The sequence below is a fragment of the Vipera ursinii genome, assembly GCF_947247035.1.
Source record: "Vipera ursinii genome assembly, chromosome: 3".
NCBI lineage: Eukaryota > Metazoa > Chordata > Lepidosauria > Squamata > Viperidae > Vipera > Vipera ursinii.
In genome coordinates, this window is record NC_139516.1 from 14,721,536 (window position 1) to 14,738,008 (window position 16,473).

Sequence of the window (16,473 nt, forward strand, 5' to 3'; positions counted from 1 at the left end):
TCTTTTTCTTTACTTTCCTTTTTGCATAATGAAAAAAGATGATCACAATATTAATCAGGCAACTCCAGACATGCTTTATATATACATATATATATATACATATACATATACATACATACATATATATATACACACACACGTGCACACACACACGTGCACTCACTCACACACACACACACACACACACATAGGTAAAGGTAAACGTTCCCCCGCACATGTGTGCTATATAAAAACCATGAGATTTCCCAAGTAGGGAAGGGGAGAAAGAATCCCTTGAAAATCTTTCTTGACAGGATATTCTGTATATATAAATAGCAGCACTGGGAGGAGAGAGCAGAGTATGTGTTTGGTATATATTTACTCAAGGAGGGAAATACACAAACACACACACAAATTGATGTGATTCACTAAGCATGCTTTACTCTTTTCCATATTAACATATCTTCTGCATATAAACAATACCTTGAAATACCCAGAGGGCTGCATTTGCACATCAAGCTTAGCCACTCCTCCATTAACCAAGATTAACAGTAACTATGCTTAGTATGTAGGGCAATGCAGCTGCTTTAGGTGACCTGGTTTAAGTGGGTTGGGTGAATGAATCTCTTTGGGGTTATAAAATGGGTGAGTTGAAGAGGAGGGACAAAGAATCCATTCCATGGACAACTAACAGAATTTATCCTGCTCCCCCCCCACCCCACTCCATCTCACGCACCAGGCAGAGGATCCCAAGTGCTCTGCAGCATCAGGTGTGTGGTGTGACTGTGACAAGCTGAGGATGCACTGCTATCTGTCTGCCAGAGTGCCTAAACCTGTCTAGCCCTTAGCCAGCCGGGAAGGGGTGAAAACAGCCAACACAAGGAGATTGTTGTCTTCCCCCCCCCTTGTTGGGTTTCCGTGACCTTTGACCTCCTCCTGGCTGCCCTGAAACAAAGGCCCAAAGACATCACCCTGGGGTCTTTTGGCAAGGCAGTACTGCTACTAGGCTGCTTACAAAAGGAGCTATTGACACCCTCCCAATCCCTCCTCAAGGGAGTAAACATTTGAATGGAACAGTGTGACCCAGCTTTGTTGTCACTCAGCCTAGTTGCGCTTCTCCGTCCTGGATGCCAATCGCACCACCCTTTTTGGACATATATCTCATTGCAGGACAAAGAGAGAGCCCAGCCTTCCTCCCCACTCTGCCGCACCCCATTTTTGGAGTGGCTCTGTTTATATACAAGCCTTTCAGACAATCCGCTGTGAGAGTTTGTGTTGTGGATGGAGAGGGTAGGGAACAATGCGTGCACAGCATGATCCTCAGTTGAAGTGGGGGGGGAGAGCTAATACTCTCGCTTAAAACTTGGGAGGCACCACCGAATGGCAAATTGTTTTATACTGTTGCTGGGTAGATCTCCCTCCTTCGTAGGACTGTGGCAAATTAGGCTTCCTTCAGGCTCTCATTGGCACTGGGTGGCTGCCCCGCTACCTCCAAGCAGAGAGGATAGGGAAAAGAAGATTTAACTTTCCCCAATCCACGATATATCTGCTGCATGCCACCTAATTAAGGTAGACTTGTGGTTTGTTCTAAAGCTGGAGATAATAAGGAAAGCAGGGAAATATCTAAGAATCAACAGACTATGTGAATGAGTTGATCTGAGCTATAGGAAGCATCTGTCTGAAATTAAAAGAAATGGATGAGAACTAAAGCATAGGAGAATTTGTAGGATTAAGGTTTAACACCCCACATTACTAAGTGTAGCTTGCCTTTCCTCTTTTGAGTATCAGTACAGTACTTTTGGGTAGCAGCTTTTAAAAAAAAACACAGATTCACATAACTAGATCATTTAATCCCATGGACTAAATCTATTTACATTTATCTGCAATGTGTGTCATACGTGTGTGCCTGTGTGTTAGGTCATAGGAGATGTTTTATTGTACAATATCTTATAGGAGGTGACGATTTCTGCATGACTGACGTTTTATTGTTTTTATTCTGAACTGCTTTGAGACATATCTCATGGTTACAAAAAGAGCAGAGTACTTGCCTGCAATAAACTGGAAAACACTGAAAATATCATATGTCCCTTTTCATGTTGTTTTCAGCTAGTTTGCCAGAAGAGAATCGGTGATGTTGAATCCTAATTAATTAATGCAGTGTTAAATAAAAGTTTTTAGAGAGCTAACAGGGGTGTCAAAAAGGTCAAGATGGCTGCCTCAAGGATGTGATTGAAGCCTCATTTTTTCACATGTATCATGCACATCTTGCACCTTTAAAAAAGAGTGGGGCTTAAATTGCACAGCTGTGCTTGCCATCTTGAGTTTTTCTATCCTCCCTCCATAACTGCTGAATATATGGTTCACAATTATTTGGGATGCTTGCAGTAGATCTGAAGGTGCTTTAAACTGGCAGGACTGGCTGCTCCACCGTTACAAGCAGGTGTAGGCTATTTGCCCAGCCTCTCTTTTGCTTTCACTGGCCCTGAACCTCTAAGACTTTAGAAGCAATTTTCAACATTCATTCTGTTTGCTCTTGGAGATAAACTGGGCTGAAAACTAGGGTGGCTGAAAGCAGTTTGTCCACAGGCCAACCCAGGAAACTCCAGTGCAGATTCTGTGTCATTCCCAGGATGGAAACATAATTTTGCTGTAACAGGCCTCAAGGGTAGGCAGTGATGTCACAGCATGTTCACAGGCCTTCTGAATGCAGGGGAGTGAAATGTCAGTTGCTCAACCTTGCTAATTGTGGCAGCTGTTGTGAGGAATTCAGCAGCCAGGGGAAACCCTGCACTCAGCCAGGTGATAGGAAGAGAAGCAGCCTGATGTGGGAAGAGATCCGCAGAACAGAGAGGCCAGCAGGGCTGAAGTGTATGTCCACTCTTAAAATAGCCAGCTTGCTGATCACAGCGGAGGTCACAGTTGAGGGATATGGGGCTGGAATAGAACAGGCAGAGATAAAAATTTAAAGACACTCATAGCAGGCACTCACAATCATATGCCAAGTCTGGCTCACACAGTGCATATTGAAGCCTTTAAGATAATCTGTGCCATGTGTACAGTATGAACTCTCCTCTCACTATCTCTATGTAACATGGATCAAGCATGGACCTGCCTCCACTGATCTCCAGTACAGACCATGAAGCCACCGACTACTCATCAGATAACAACTCTTAAAAATGTTTAGTTTTGGCAGCGTACATCTAGGCCATGGGTAGGCAACCTTGGCTCTTTTATGACTCCTGGAGTTGAAGTCCACAAGTCATAAAAGAGCCAAGGTTGCCTACCCCTGATCTAGGCTGTAAGATCTAGGAGTCAGAATGTCCTGTATGTGTGCTGCCCTCAAATGGTCATCCAGATTTTTGCAACCCAGAGATAGTGTGTCTTATTAAAATTATAGCTGGAAGTGCAGGAGAAATGTCTTCCCAATGTTGTTGTGATTCTTTTGGCTGACCAGCCTTCATCATTTCAATCTTTCCTTCTGTCTCACACCCACATACACCCACATGCACCCCATAGTAATTGTATTAAAGGAACCAAGTAATCAAAATATGTACAGCTTCCTATTACACTTCATCTACACCAGTACTTCTCAAATTTGGCAACTTAAGATATGTGGAGTTGAAGAATTCCTCAGCCAGCCAGCCAGCTGGCCTTAAGTTGCCAATTTTGAGAAACATTGATTTACACCAGGGGGTCTTCAAACTTGGCCCTTTAATGACTCATGGACTTCAACTCCCAGAATTCCTCACCCAGCATGCCTTGCTGAGGAATTCTGGGAGTTGAAGTCCACGAATCATAAAAGGGCCAAGTTTGAAGATCCCTGATCTACCCCAAATATGAGCCCAATTTAGATCTGGACCCTTATTAGCTCCCTTCAACATACCATCTCCAAGGGAAAGAGAAATTGCTTCGTTCCACTTGGAGAACCATAAAGCATCTGTTGGGCTTCATGGAGTCCTGGTCCTTGGGCAGGACAGAGAGCTTGATTGGGACAGCATTAGCTTCCTCCCTAAACTAAACCTGCCAGATATGGATATCTCAGGCATCAGCTTCTGTCTGCCCTTCTCCATTTGTGAATGGAAAACTCAGCGTCTTATTTCTGCCTAAGGCTTGTATGTCCTCTCTTCTTCTCCCTCAAACTCTCCGAGCAGCCTGTTGTTGATTGCTCTTGTTTCCTTGACAGCTTTGTACATCTTCCTCTCCTCCTGCCTCCCTTTGTGAGACACTTTTGTGCCAGCTCAGGTCATTCAAGCTGCTTCTGCCAGCTGGCTGAACTGAGCCTTGAATTAAATTACGTCTGGAAGTCTGGCATGCGGAGACCCCTGGGGATCAGCTTGGAAGCGGCGGCTGCATTTTCAGTGGTGGGCTAACACCCAGGGTGGGTGGAGAGGCCTTTCCATTGGCCAGGCTGTTGTCATTCAGTGGATTGGTGCCATCTGAATGCTGCAGTTGACTATCTGGAAGGAATCTCTTGAAGCATAGGGAAAAGAAGGCGGCTGCAATGAATGGTTGGCCACAGCTAGGTAAAAAAAAAGTCAAGCCTGTCTTTGTGCAGTGTCTTACTTCAATCAGTGATAGGATAATGCTGTATTTACCTCAAAAGAAGAATGTCAGAATTAAAACAATCCTCTCCCCTGAATCTTAGACAATACTTTAATAAATTTGAGAGGGGGAAGGGATTAGCCTCCCTTTCAGATTAAACTGTGGACTTTCCTTTTAGTAATAGATGACATCTTTTGTTCAAAAATTCTCACACTTCCAACTTCTGCCTTACTCACTTCCACTAGGTTGCCTTGATTTATTCACTGCAAAAGTGACTGTGATTTTTTTTCTGGGGGGGAGGAGGAGGAAGGGAGGTATTTTTAATTGCCAGTTTGGAGTTGATATTCCAGGGAGTACTTTTAACACTATATTTAGTGTTACCAGTTAGATGGTTTGTTTTCTGGTTGAGAATCAGTGATCAAAAATCGAGGTGATGATTTTTGACGTATAAGTTGTTGTTGTTATGGTTGGTCACACATGTTTAGATGTTTAGAATGGATTTGGCATTTTTGTCTATGTATTGAGTCCTTCCCAAAGAGAAATGGGCAGATGTTGTTGTTTAATAATATGAAAGGTATTATCACAGGATGTACCGTAAGCTGACTGATTGTTTAATGAGCATTGAGAGTTACAATGGACTAAAAAAAGTTATTTATGACTTGTTCTTGAAGTGATGACTGCTCCATCAACCCAGTGATCCCATTATGGAGATTTGGCATACTGGTTCACACTTATGACTGGTTGCAGCAGTGATCATCATTTGCAATGGTTTTCTGGCAAAAGCCAGCAAAAATTTTCATTGGATAAAATGGCTTCACCCTTACAACCATATGGTTCACATAACAACTATGTGATATGTTTAATGATCACTATAAAAAGTCAGGTCATGTGATACCTTAACTTATGACCACAACAATTTATGAAATTTGTTCGCAGGTATGGTTGTAAGTCAAGGGCTCCCTTAATAGTATAATATGATTATCTCTATTATATAGTTTGTCATATAACCAGATGTTCAGATTGGATTTGGCAGTTTTGTCCACCTATCAAGTCCTTCCAATTGACCTGGGATAGGCAAAAGTGGATGTCTGATCATGTTACAGATATCATTGCAGAATGTAAGCTGTTCCTAGTAAAGCTGCCTTTTGCAATTGACTGGTGATGATTTTGTCAATGTGGATTATTATTATTATACACACAACATGTGAAATCACACCTGCCAGTTCTTTAGCTGCTGTTGGCTTCAAACACATCAAGTTCTTCCCAAGAATCTAGGTTGTCATAATGCATTCATGTAATGTAGTGCAGATCCAAGTAGTGGAACCTTTTGTAATTCGCCACCATGGACCTATCAAGTCCTTTGAAAGGACTTTGAATAGGCAGAAGTTGTCATTTGATGGTAATGTTGTAGGATGTAAGCTTTATTATTATTGTTATCATTTATTATTAATATTATTTTCCCTGGAGGAGTTGTCTTATTTGATTAGTCTTTCATATTTTGGAAGATTCCACTAATCTGTGGGTGTCTTTAAACATGAATATTGTCTCATGCCCCTTTTGCATGAGATCTCACAAGGGGATGTAGAGAAAGTTTGTGCATAAAAGCCATTTTCAAATCATTTTGGGGATGAATTTGTCCAGAATACTGCAAATCTTTTTTAATTCATGCTTCTTCTTTCACTTTTTGACGACACAAAGAAATTATTGTTTTGTCCCTTATATGAAGCATCTACCTCTCGTCATTCACTCAGGTGGCTTCCCTGAATAGTTTATGGACAGTAAAGAGATTTTCCTGATTTTCAAGCTAATACTTGAAAAAGGGCATGCACCACAAAGGGATAATAATAATAATAATACTGAAGTGCTCTTATGACAATTGTTGTCAACATCTACTCTTATCCTCAGATTTTTTCCTTTGCTCTTATTTATTTGTTTCTGGTTTATATTGAGCCCTGTTAAAATACAATCTTTGTCTCTTTGTTTTTCTTTTATAGCGGAATTAGAGTTTGTACAGATAATCATAATTGTGGTGGTAATGATGGTTATGGTGGTTGTCATCACGTGCCTGCTGAATCACTACAAACTTTCTGCAAGGTCCTTCATCAATCGACCCAGCCAAGGACGGAGAAGAGAAGAAAACCTATCATCGGTAAGGAGGGTTGGGGGCCAATTCCTATTGTTACCAGACTTTGCTATTTGTCAGCCCATCCAACCAATAGTGTCCACGAGGATGAGATGAAGGAGATGTCCAAAAAGACAAAATGGCAAACACAGCATCTTGAAGCTGCATTTGCCATCTTACTTCTCTCTCTCTCTCTCCCTCCCTCCCTCTCTCTCTCTCACACACACACACACAGACAGTTCCTCCAGTGAATGCTGCAGATCCAGATAACCTTAAAATTTTAAAGGTGAAAGATATTTATACCAATGCTGCATTTCTGTTTTGCAGAGAAGTGGGGACTGATAGGTTTTCCACATTTCTCCACATCATCTTGATTTCTGGTGTCTCAGATATTTGACTGCATCCTGCTATCATTGAAGTTCCCACTAATCATTGATTGATTGATTAAAATTTTCTGTGTCCTGCCCCAATTTTCAAACTATGGGAGTGTACAGTAGAACAGGGGTCCTCAACCTTGGCAATTTTAAGACTTATGGACTTCATCTCCCAGAATTCTGGGAATTAAAGTCCACAAGTCTTAAAGTTGCCAAGGTTGAGGATCCCTGTAGTAGAACAAACATATAAAACAACTTGAACAACCCCAATGTACGCAACAAAAATAGGTTAAAAGCCAGGAAGAACTATTTGTTTCAATTCCTTTATGAAACATCTGGATGGGAAAGTCTTCAGAAACCTCTGCTGATGGTGAGTTCCAGCATTTGAGTCCCCCAATGGATAGGCTGCCAACTGGTTTATAGTTATTGTCAGGGGATTACTCTCAGCAGATCCACTTAAGGTAACCTTCCCAGGTGGATAGATTCAACCTTGATAAGTCATTACTTACTTTTCTATGGCAGACCCTGCCCTATAGCAATAACACTTAGATTTATATACTGCCCCACAGGGTTTTTTCAACACTCTCTGGAGTGGTTTACAATGTCAGTATATTGCCCCCAAGTGTCTGGGTCTTCATTTTACTGACTTTGGAAGGACAGAGGGCTGAGTCAACCTTGAGCTGGTCAGGATTGAACTCCAGACTGTGGGCAGAGTTTCCCTGCAATACTACATTTTAATCACTGTGCCACCAGGGTTTCCTTCGCTTGGAGAATTTTAATTCCTCTCCCTGTCCACAGTTCAGCACTCCTCCAAGGCTATGTTTTGAATGATATAAAGCCCTGGGAACAATAGTAGACATTGGTCTCCCATAAATAATGACTTTTGGCAAGAGGAAGCTTCACTATGTCCATGTAGGGTGGTTTTGGATTGGCCTCATCAAGGTGTGCACCTTCTAGTGCCCTCTAATGCTTATTTGGAAGTGGCTTTCATCTGAGACCTTTCCTGACACTTCCCTTGGAAGTGGGGAGCAATCTTGTTCTGCAAAGCAATCTCCAGGGGGTTCATCATTCAACATTCATTGACACAAAGCAGATCCACAGATAGTTGCATAGCTCTGTTAAAGAAAAGGAATAAAGGAATTAGCTGCTTCAATTCCAAGCTGTTGGTCTCCAGAATGGTTAAACTGGATGCATTCTTACCAAGAACCTCAATGCGTCCCTTAGTGTGGAAAGTCAAGAATATGCAGCCTGTGGGTTACAATTAAAGACTTATATAATACATGAGGTAGAGGTCTCAGGTAAAGTACTTCATTCAGTTTCCTGCTGGATTCAAGTAATTTAGAGCTAAAGGCTGCCCAGTATTATAACACAGAGCCTTGGTGGAGCCTTGGTGGAGCAGAGCCTTGGTGGAGCAGTGGGCTAACGCCTCCTTAAGTAACACCAGCTGCCTGCAATTATTGCAGGTTCGCATCCAACCAGGCTCAAGGTTGACTCAGCCTTCCATCCTTCTGAGGTAGGTAAAATGAGGACCCAGATTGTTGGGGGCAATTAAGCTGACTTTGTAATAATGCCGCTTGGGGGGGGTGTGAAAGCCCTAATAAGCAGGCATGTACATGGAATGAAGGCTACTGCTAAGCTTGTAAGCCGCCCTGAGTCTTCGGAGAAGGGCGGGATATAAATGCAATAAAAATAAAAATAAAATAAAATAAATAACTTTGGGTTAGAAACCCCAGCAAACAATGCCATTCCAAACAACTCTTCCTTTTAAGAAGTTTCACCAAATATAATCTACTCTCCACCTTTAATTTGCCCTCTGGAGTACCAAAGAGCATTATATCCAATTAGTGTGTGATGATCATTTGTCGTATCATTTCTCCGTTCTCAAGCTAAGAGTATTCTATTCTTTTGGATGCTTTCCATGCCACTGACCATCTTCACAGGCCTTTATAGAAAGCGTTCCAAATTGCTTTTTAAAATTCTGAACAGAACAATCCAAAGAGAGTCTGAATAAAGTGGAATGATTATGTTCTGTGGTTTGGAAACATTCTCTTCCTTTCCCGTTTCTTATTCTATTGTATTTCTTAGCCCAAGGTCACATAACAGGCAGTCTTTGCTTAACAATCATACTTGTTGTTGCAATTGCACGATGTCTTATGGTCTTGGTGCCTAGCGCTCGCAGTTCTAGCAATCCTCAGTTACCATCACTAAGCAAATTACCACAGGTCATTAAATGAAGACTTCGTGTGACCACAACTGACTTCCTGCCGACTTCCCCATTGTTTTTGCTTGTGGGAAGCTGGTAGGAAAGGTTGCAAATCACCACCATGTGACCGTTATAATAGTCAGAAATCCAAGCTGGTTGGCAAGGTGCCAGGATAGCATTCACATGACTACAGGGTCCTGTGACAGCTGGACCTTGTTCAGTGCTGTCATTAGTTCAAACAGTCGCTGAAGGAGTTGTCATTAACCAAGGATCCCCTATACCTGATACAGCTAAGGATTTGTTTGGATGTCTAAGCAGGGTGGGGGGGGGGAAATGTATTAGTCGTTCTGTTGTGGCTTTCGGGCAGAATACTCCAGAGCCCTTGTGAATATTTCCTTGGTGGCAAATGGGTTACTCTGTGGATTGTGTGAATTACTCCTCTGAACAAAGCTTTATTTAGCTTCCTATGTTACATGTCACACATATTGATATGGGTAAGGGAAGAATAAGCAAGAACTGTTATTCCTGGAGTGTTTATAAGGGCACTTATCTTTAAGCACCCCCAGAAAGCTGCTTTGCAAAACAGCATGGCTCCCACACTTCTAAGGCAGAAGGGGTTTTGAACAGTCCAATTCTTCTACTGCTTCAACTTTGCTTTGTTTCATTTTCACCAGGAATTTCCCTCTAGCCCTTTTAATTTTACATTTTCTGTTTGGCGTATTTACATTCCAAGGGGCATTTTTACTTTACAATTTTATAAAGATGACATGTACTAAAAGCTAATTATAATAATTTATCATAAGCCGTACTATAGTTGTTTTTTTCTTTTATAATGTTTATTTTTTAGTGTGGTGGGTGGTGTTGTAGATCATCCATCCTGCACATACAAAAAAAAAACTACCAATACGTTTCTTAATAATGAATTGAAATAAATTAAACTATACAATGGAGCAATGCAGAAATCCTTCAGAGCCCAAAAGGTTATTATCAATAGCCCAAAGGCTATTCTCCTATGTGCATTTTTTATTTATATTTAATTTTATGTCATAACTGAGTGGGCCCATAGGATATGAAAAAGTATAAGGTTGGTTCTAGAAGTTTTAATCTGGATTAATTCATCCAGATCAAAAACAGTGCAGGCTTCTCATATGTAGAGGAGGCACAAAGCTCTTAAAAATGGAAGGGAAGACAGAAGGTCAAAAAGCATCAGCTTGTCAACTCTGTGGCAGCCTTTAACTGCCTCCACCACACAAGACTGTCAGCTTGACATCAGCCTAAAGAACTGTAGAAGCAGATGGAATAATGCAATAGCTTTCCTCACTGCTAAATTAAATAGACACCAGGGAGCATAAGGCAATGATATACTCACCACTTAATAAATCTGCCACGGATGATGAAATATAAACATTTTTATGTTTAACTGTGATTCTGTCCTCTCTGGCTAGTAGGTGTGTTACTGTTATCAGGCAGATCTTTAACCCACGCAACTTGAATTTTACAGGAGGGGAAAACTACTGTTCTGAATGCAAAATTGATTGCTTTGAACATTTGGGAAGAATTTCAAGCCCCAAACAGTGTGTTTCACACTAGAAACAGAGCTGTTTCACATGCAAAAACAAAGCCAAAATGCTCGAAACAGCCTTTTTTGCATTCAGGCAGTGAGTGGTTTGATCCAAGGGACAGCATGGCTCATGAATTTATATGCCCGAAACGATTCAGAACTAAATGTTTTGTTGAATTCCACATGTAGCTTTCCATTTGAGGAAACTTTACGGTCCTCCTTACATGCCAATCTTGACCAGCATGTCTTCTTGTCTACCTGATAGACAAGGGAGAGTTGCTGATGTTGTTTCAAGGCTAGTAAACCCAACAAGGTTTTTCTTGACTCATATCAAAGGCCCTTTTCCTCCTAGCACCGTGGTGGCGAACCTATGGCACGCATGCCACAGGTGGCATGCAAAGCCCTCTCTGTGGTCACGCGCTCCGTTGCCCCAGTCCTAGGCCTTCAGCTGGGTTTTATAAAACCTTTTCGCTTTAGGCCTCCCCCGTGTGCAAAAAAAAGTTCAATTAATCAATTTCAACTTCTCAAGGGGAAAAAAAATCTCGCAAAGTTGGAACTGATTGAACTTTTTAGTCCCACCTAGTCTGCCATTACCACCGCAGCCACGCCCACCCAATTGGGCACACTCACCCAGCACCCGACAATACATAAGTGGGTTTTGGGTTGCAGTTTAGGCACTCGGTCTCTAAAAGGTTCACCATCCCTGTCCTAGCATGTAGCCAAACATATCCGTGGAACCTTCTTTTTTCTTGCCAGACCTCAACCTCAACTCTTGAGTGAGATAGGCTTAAATTATTCTCTGCTGTACCCTTGCTAAAATAATTGCTTTCCCCTTTAATGTAGCGGCATCCAGTGGTAACTGCAAGGTGCATCAAGCCTGCTTTTGTCATCCATTATATCAGATAGCAAGTTGGGTGACCAGGAGTAACTGGGTCAATGAGGTATTTATTAGTTGTTTTGGGCCCTCTGGTGCAGCCTCTGATCAGCCTTGTTTGCTGTCATTGTGCTGTTTTCCCCCTAAAGAACTAGACACAATAACTCTTTCGATTTTTATAAGGGTGATGGAGCGAACAAGTGTTCTCTTTGTATTCCTTTGGCCATCCTACTGTAGCTTCATGCAAACAGTCCCCTCCAGCAAATCCTTGTCTATCAGCGTAGCCAAATATGATGGATAGATGTTACAATTTTACATCCCTTATGGAATGGTGGGAACAATCAGTAGGTAGTAAATTTAAAAGGGGGTGTATCAGAACTGCTAAATAGTGTTAGACAGCTGTGTTGGCTTGGCTCCTTGCTAGTTTAGTGCAAGGCTGAAATAGACCACCCCACTTCTTCCAAAATATAATCCAGAGGAATCTGGAAGTCAGTATTAATTTTCTTTATAGGAAGGGGAAAGGAAGGAGAGGGGAAAATCTGAAATAAAAATGGTGCCTTTGACTCAGCTCCCTTTTAACATATGTTTTAACCTTATTGATGCACAGTAACATGGGAATAGATGTAAGACAAGAATCCAATCAGGGTTTAGAGACATCCCTGCAACCAGACCCACTCCTATGTCCGCTGCAATGCCATGACTGACAGATTCATCCGTCCGTCCATCCATCCAATTTATATGGCTGCCTGTCTCACAAAAAAAAGTGACTCTGGCTGCATACCATAAAAACTAGAAAACATTAATATAAAAGAACAAGGAACAGATATTTGTCCTGTCAGCTAGTGATGTCAGCTGAAGAAGAAGTTCAGTCCTTTTCTGTATTATGCACAGTACACACACAATCAGGATAACCCCATTCAGCAGCAATTTAGGACAGATGCAACAGAATAGGGGGGAGCAATGGAAAGAGCAAATAATCATTTTTGTCCAATTCAAGGAGGGTGGAGGATCACGCTTTTAAGCCAGGCTATGATGTCTCATCCAAACCCAAGATCCCCTATGAATCTTTTGTCCAATTCAAGGAGGGTGGAGGATCACGCTTTTAAGCCAGGCTATGATGTCTCATCCAAACCCAAGATCCCCTATGAATCTTTTGGTCTGAGCGTGAAAACCTTTTGAAAGCTACTGTTACATATTATTTGAGACATAATGAGTTTTTATGCCTGTCTTCATGAAAGCGAGTGCCATATACTTTCATTGGGCTACTCTTCAGTACATCTAAAATTGGCTGGAATCTACTCTAGAATTATACTAGGGCTAGCATGAAGTATGGGGCAAAAGGGCCCCAATGCAGCTTGTATCTCTGCTGTGAGTTTCGCCAAGTTGCAGTTATCCTAGTTATGATTTTGAATTAGGACCTGGGAAATCCAAACTGAAGTCTACCCTGAGCTACCTAAGTTAATTGTGTGGTTTTGAGCCAAGCACTGCCTCTCAGTGCAGTCTACCCCACAGAGTTGTTGTCATGGGAAAAATTGCAGGAAATGCTACTTAGGCTGCCTTCAGGTTCTGGAAAACAGTAAGGATATGAATTAATAAACAAATGAGACAGTCATCTCTATGTAAGTGTAAAGTGACTTCCCTGGAACCCTAACCTGAATAAGAAGTTTTTACGGCCATTTTTAATGGAACGATTTTGTCAGAATATTTCATATATTAATGCATTGCTTGCTTGCTTGCTTTTCTTTTCTTTTTTCATGAAATCTTCACCTGGTGAAAGATTCTTGCCATCTGGAGGTGCATTTATTTGTGTTCCTCTAATTTTTGGTATACTGGTTATTGTTTATGTTAAATTTAAAAGAGAAACCAAATTCCGGGGCCCAACTGAATCTGTAATTCCTCAGCAGCTCACAACAACTTTCTAAAATATAGACATTTTATTAGTTACATCAGTCAAATGCTGCAACTGGATTAATGCACCAAATCAACACTGGCAATCCGTTATCGTTCACTTCAAAGGAGTCCCCTTATCTTATAAGAGGCATTTTGTGACAAGATTTGCTATAAAACAGAAGGAAGGGGAAAACATCTGGAGTGGTTCATTTCCATATAAATCACTTCTTTTTCCTTCTTAGAGTAGCAGCACAGCCTTGGGGCTTATGTGTGCAGAGCAGAGTTTTAAAACATAGAATGCATTCGATAGGCACTTGATGCCTAAATATATTGCAAAACAGGAACTGTAGCCTGTCTATTTCACGGCATACTTTCACCTTTGAAGCCATCTTAATTTTAACTTATTTTGCCTACATGAGGCAATGAAAACATCACAGAGTGTAAAAATAGAGAATTTTTTCATCCCTCCAGAGTTGATATTGTTGTGGGGAAAATCATATAAAACTTCATACGCAGGAACAGGATATAATATAACATTCATATCATGCTAACCTGAGAGTATTATTTTTTTGTGTGTGTGTGTGTGTGTGTGTATCTACCATTTTGATTGATTTTAGTTCTAAGGTTGTTTTTTTTCCTACTGAACTGAATAGACCAGCATCCTGCCTCTTGTTACTTATAACTTTGGAAGTTTGTATCCAATTTGCATTCATTATGCAAAGTTTGTATAACTCCCTAATTGCGTGATAATTGCCAATTATCAGGTAGTTTGGTTTAGATGCACACCAATAAATTTGTCAGCCCCTCTTCTGGTTTCAACTGGAGGTACAATTTTCATTTTCACTAATTTTCTTTTAAATGCATGCATGGCCCTTGCAATACTTGATTCAATATGCTATAGATCATGAAGCCTGAATGAAGAAGCTGAGAACTCATTGATGAAATATCCCTGGGGAAGTTCAGATTTGGATAAAGGGAATTTTCACATCTAATGTTAATATGAAAATTCCAAGCAAATGTTACAGCTTAAAGGAATAGAAATGATCTCATTCCACTGCATTTGGGCTTTCCAAGTCCTAAAGCTAATTGTCCTTACTGTATTCCACAGCTCCCATTTTAACCAGTTCTTCTGATAGCCTCTTTTGTGATTTACAACTTTCTAGACAGTCCTCTTAAATTTAATGATCAATAAATGCATTTGAATTGCAACTCCCAGCTAACAAGGCTCGGCTGGGAAGAACTCTTTTAGACATTCATGAGGCAGCAAGGTGAAACAATATGGATTAAGCTTTTAAATATGCGCTAAAATGCTTGCTTTGTCTTATAAGATCTTATTTTGGGGGTGGGGGGGATTGCAATAGGAATTTCCCAGTCCCTGACAAAAAAACATTAAGTGCATTTCAGTGAAAGAAGACACAGAAATAATAGGGAAATGGAGAATTTGGAAGGAAATGACACTAATTTCTTTTTGTGTCTTTGTACTGCTAATTAACAAGAGGTTAAGAACAAAGGATACTTGATACTCATTATTCTCAATAAAAGCCATGGATTGAGCTGTCTTGCTGAAATCTAGCTTCCACCAATAAAGAATCATGATAGAAACATAGCTTAGCATAAAGGCCTGATTATTAAACCAATATATTGAAAAAAGAAGCAACATGAATATGGAATTGTGTTGATTTTTTTTCTTCAGTGACTATTTGTTTCCCTTTGGCTGAGTTTAATCAACTTTATAGGGTTGCTATGAGGATTGAATAGAGAAAATACAGGGATGTCACCTTGAATTCCTTGAAGAAGAATAAGATTAAATATGTAGATATTTCAACTAGTGGTTATTTTCCTATTTGTTAACAATGCCCCCAGATTGTTGCAGATCAAAATTTCCATGTATTTTGAAAAAGAGTAGTTTTCCAAGAATAGTTCAACAAATAAACAATCACTCGCCTTTCTTAATTTCCCCTTAATCAGTATTTGATTTGAACACTACTAATGAATGCTTATCATTTTTAATACTCTTGTGTTTTAGTTGTAGACATTTATGTGATACCCCTCCTTTGCAACTCAGAGAGATCTTAAACCTATGAAAAACACAGATTAAATTTTGTGACATTCAAAACTTTCTGAAATATTATTAGACAAGAATCTTTTCTGCCAGCTTCAACTTTTAGACAGCTATGGTCTCTTGGCCCATTACGTTCAATATCATTGATTTTATAACAACTTTTCTCCAGAGTGCAAAATGGTACAGATATGATCCCCAAGCTTCTCCACAATAGGCAGGACCAAATATTTGGCCCTACGTTTTGCAAGGGAGGGGAGTGTTAAAAGATAAAATTGGTAGTTTAAGCCATGTCACCTCCTGATTCCCACAACAACCTCCACTCACTAACTCTGCTTACCTTTGAGTGAAGTGCTCAAAATCCCAGCTCAGTGTGGCACTTCTGCTCTATGGGGTTCCAGACATTACATGTATCTGCATGCAGCCATGGGACCCAGGATCTTCCAGCATGTCAAACAGCTTGTCTGCCACTTAACTTCCCTAATACAGAGGGCACTCACTTCTGGAGACCTTCTTTATTTACACCTCACCTGCCTGGTGGGTAGATTCCTCAGCCACGCAGGAGCAGGTGCTTTCAAACCTCTGTACTATCTTAATGTGTTGGGTTTAAGAAAAGGTGGACCGTCCAATAAGGGTTTTGAAAACGGTCTGTCTTCTCTCTACTTTTTAGGATGGCAGCTTATGGCCTTCGGAAAGCACAGTGTCAGGAAATGGTGTAACAGAGGTAAGGAACAGATATGCAATAGAGTCCAGACATGTCAAACTCGCGACGTCACGAGACGTATCGGGACTGTTTTGCCATTGCCGGCAATGGGGTGGGCGTGGCTTCCGGGTGATGTGTCCGCCCCGCAGGCCGGCAGTTTGACACC

General features: G+C 40.9%; 1 protein-coding gene across 4 annotated transcripts in view; it reads left to right on the forward strand.

Moving 5' to 3' along the window:
- PMEPA1 (prostate transmembrane protein, androgen induced 1) overlaps positions 1–16,473 on the forward strand; it is an 82,728-nt gene that overhangs the window by 58,868 nt on the left and 7,387 nt on the right. For 2 of the 4 annotated variants that reach the window (XM_083357444.1, XM_083357445.1), the window contains exons 2-3: positions 6,516–6,670; positions 16,275–16,328. In XM_083357444.1, the coding sequence (XP_083213570.1) occupies positions 6,516–6,670; positions 16,275–16,328 (209 nt within the window). The remainder of the gene's footprint in view (positions 1–6,515; positions 6,671–16,274; positions 16,329–16,473) is intronic. The other 2 variants (XM_083357446.1, XM_083357447.1) reach the window with 1 other exon arrangement.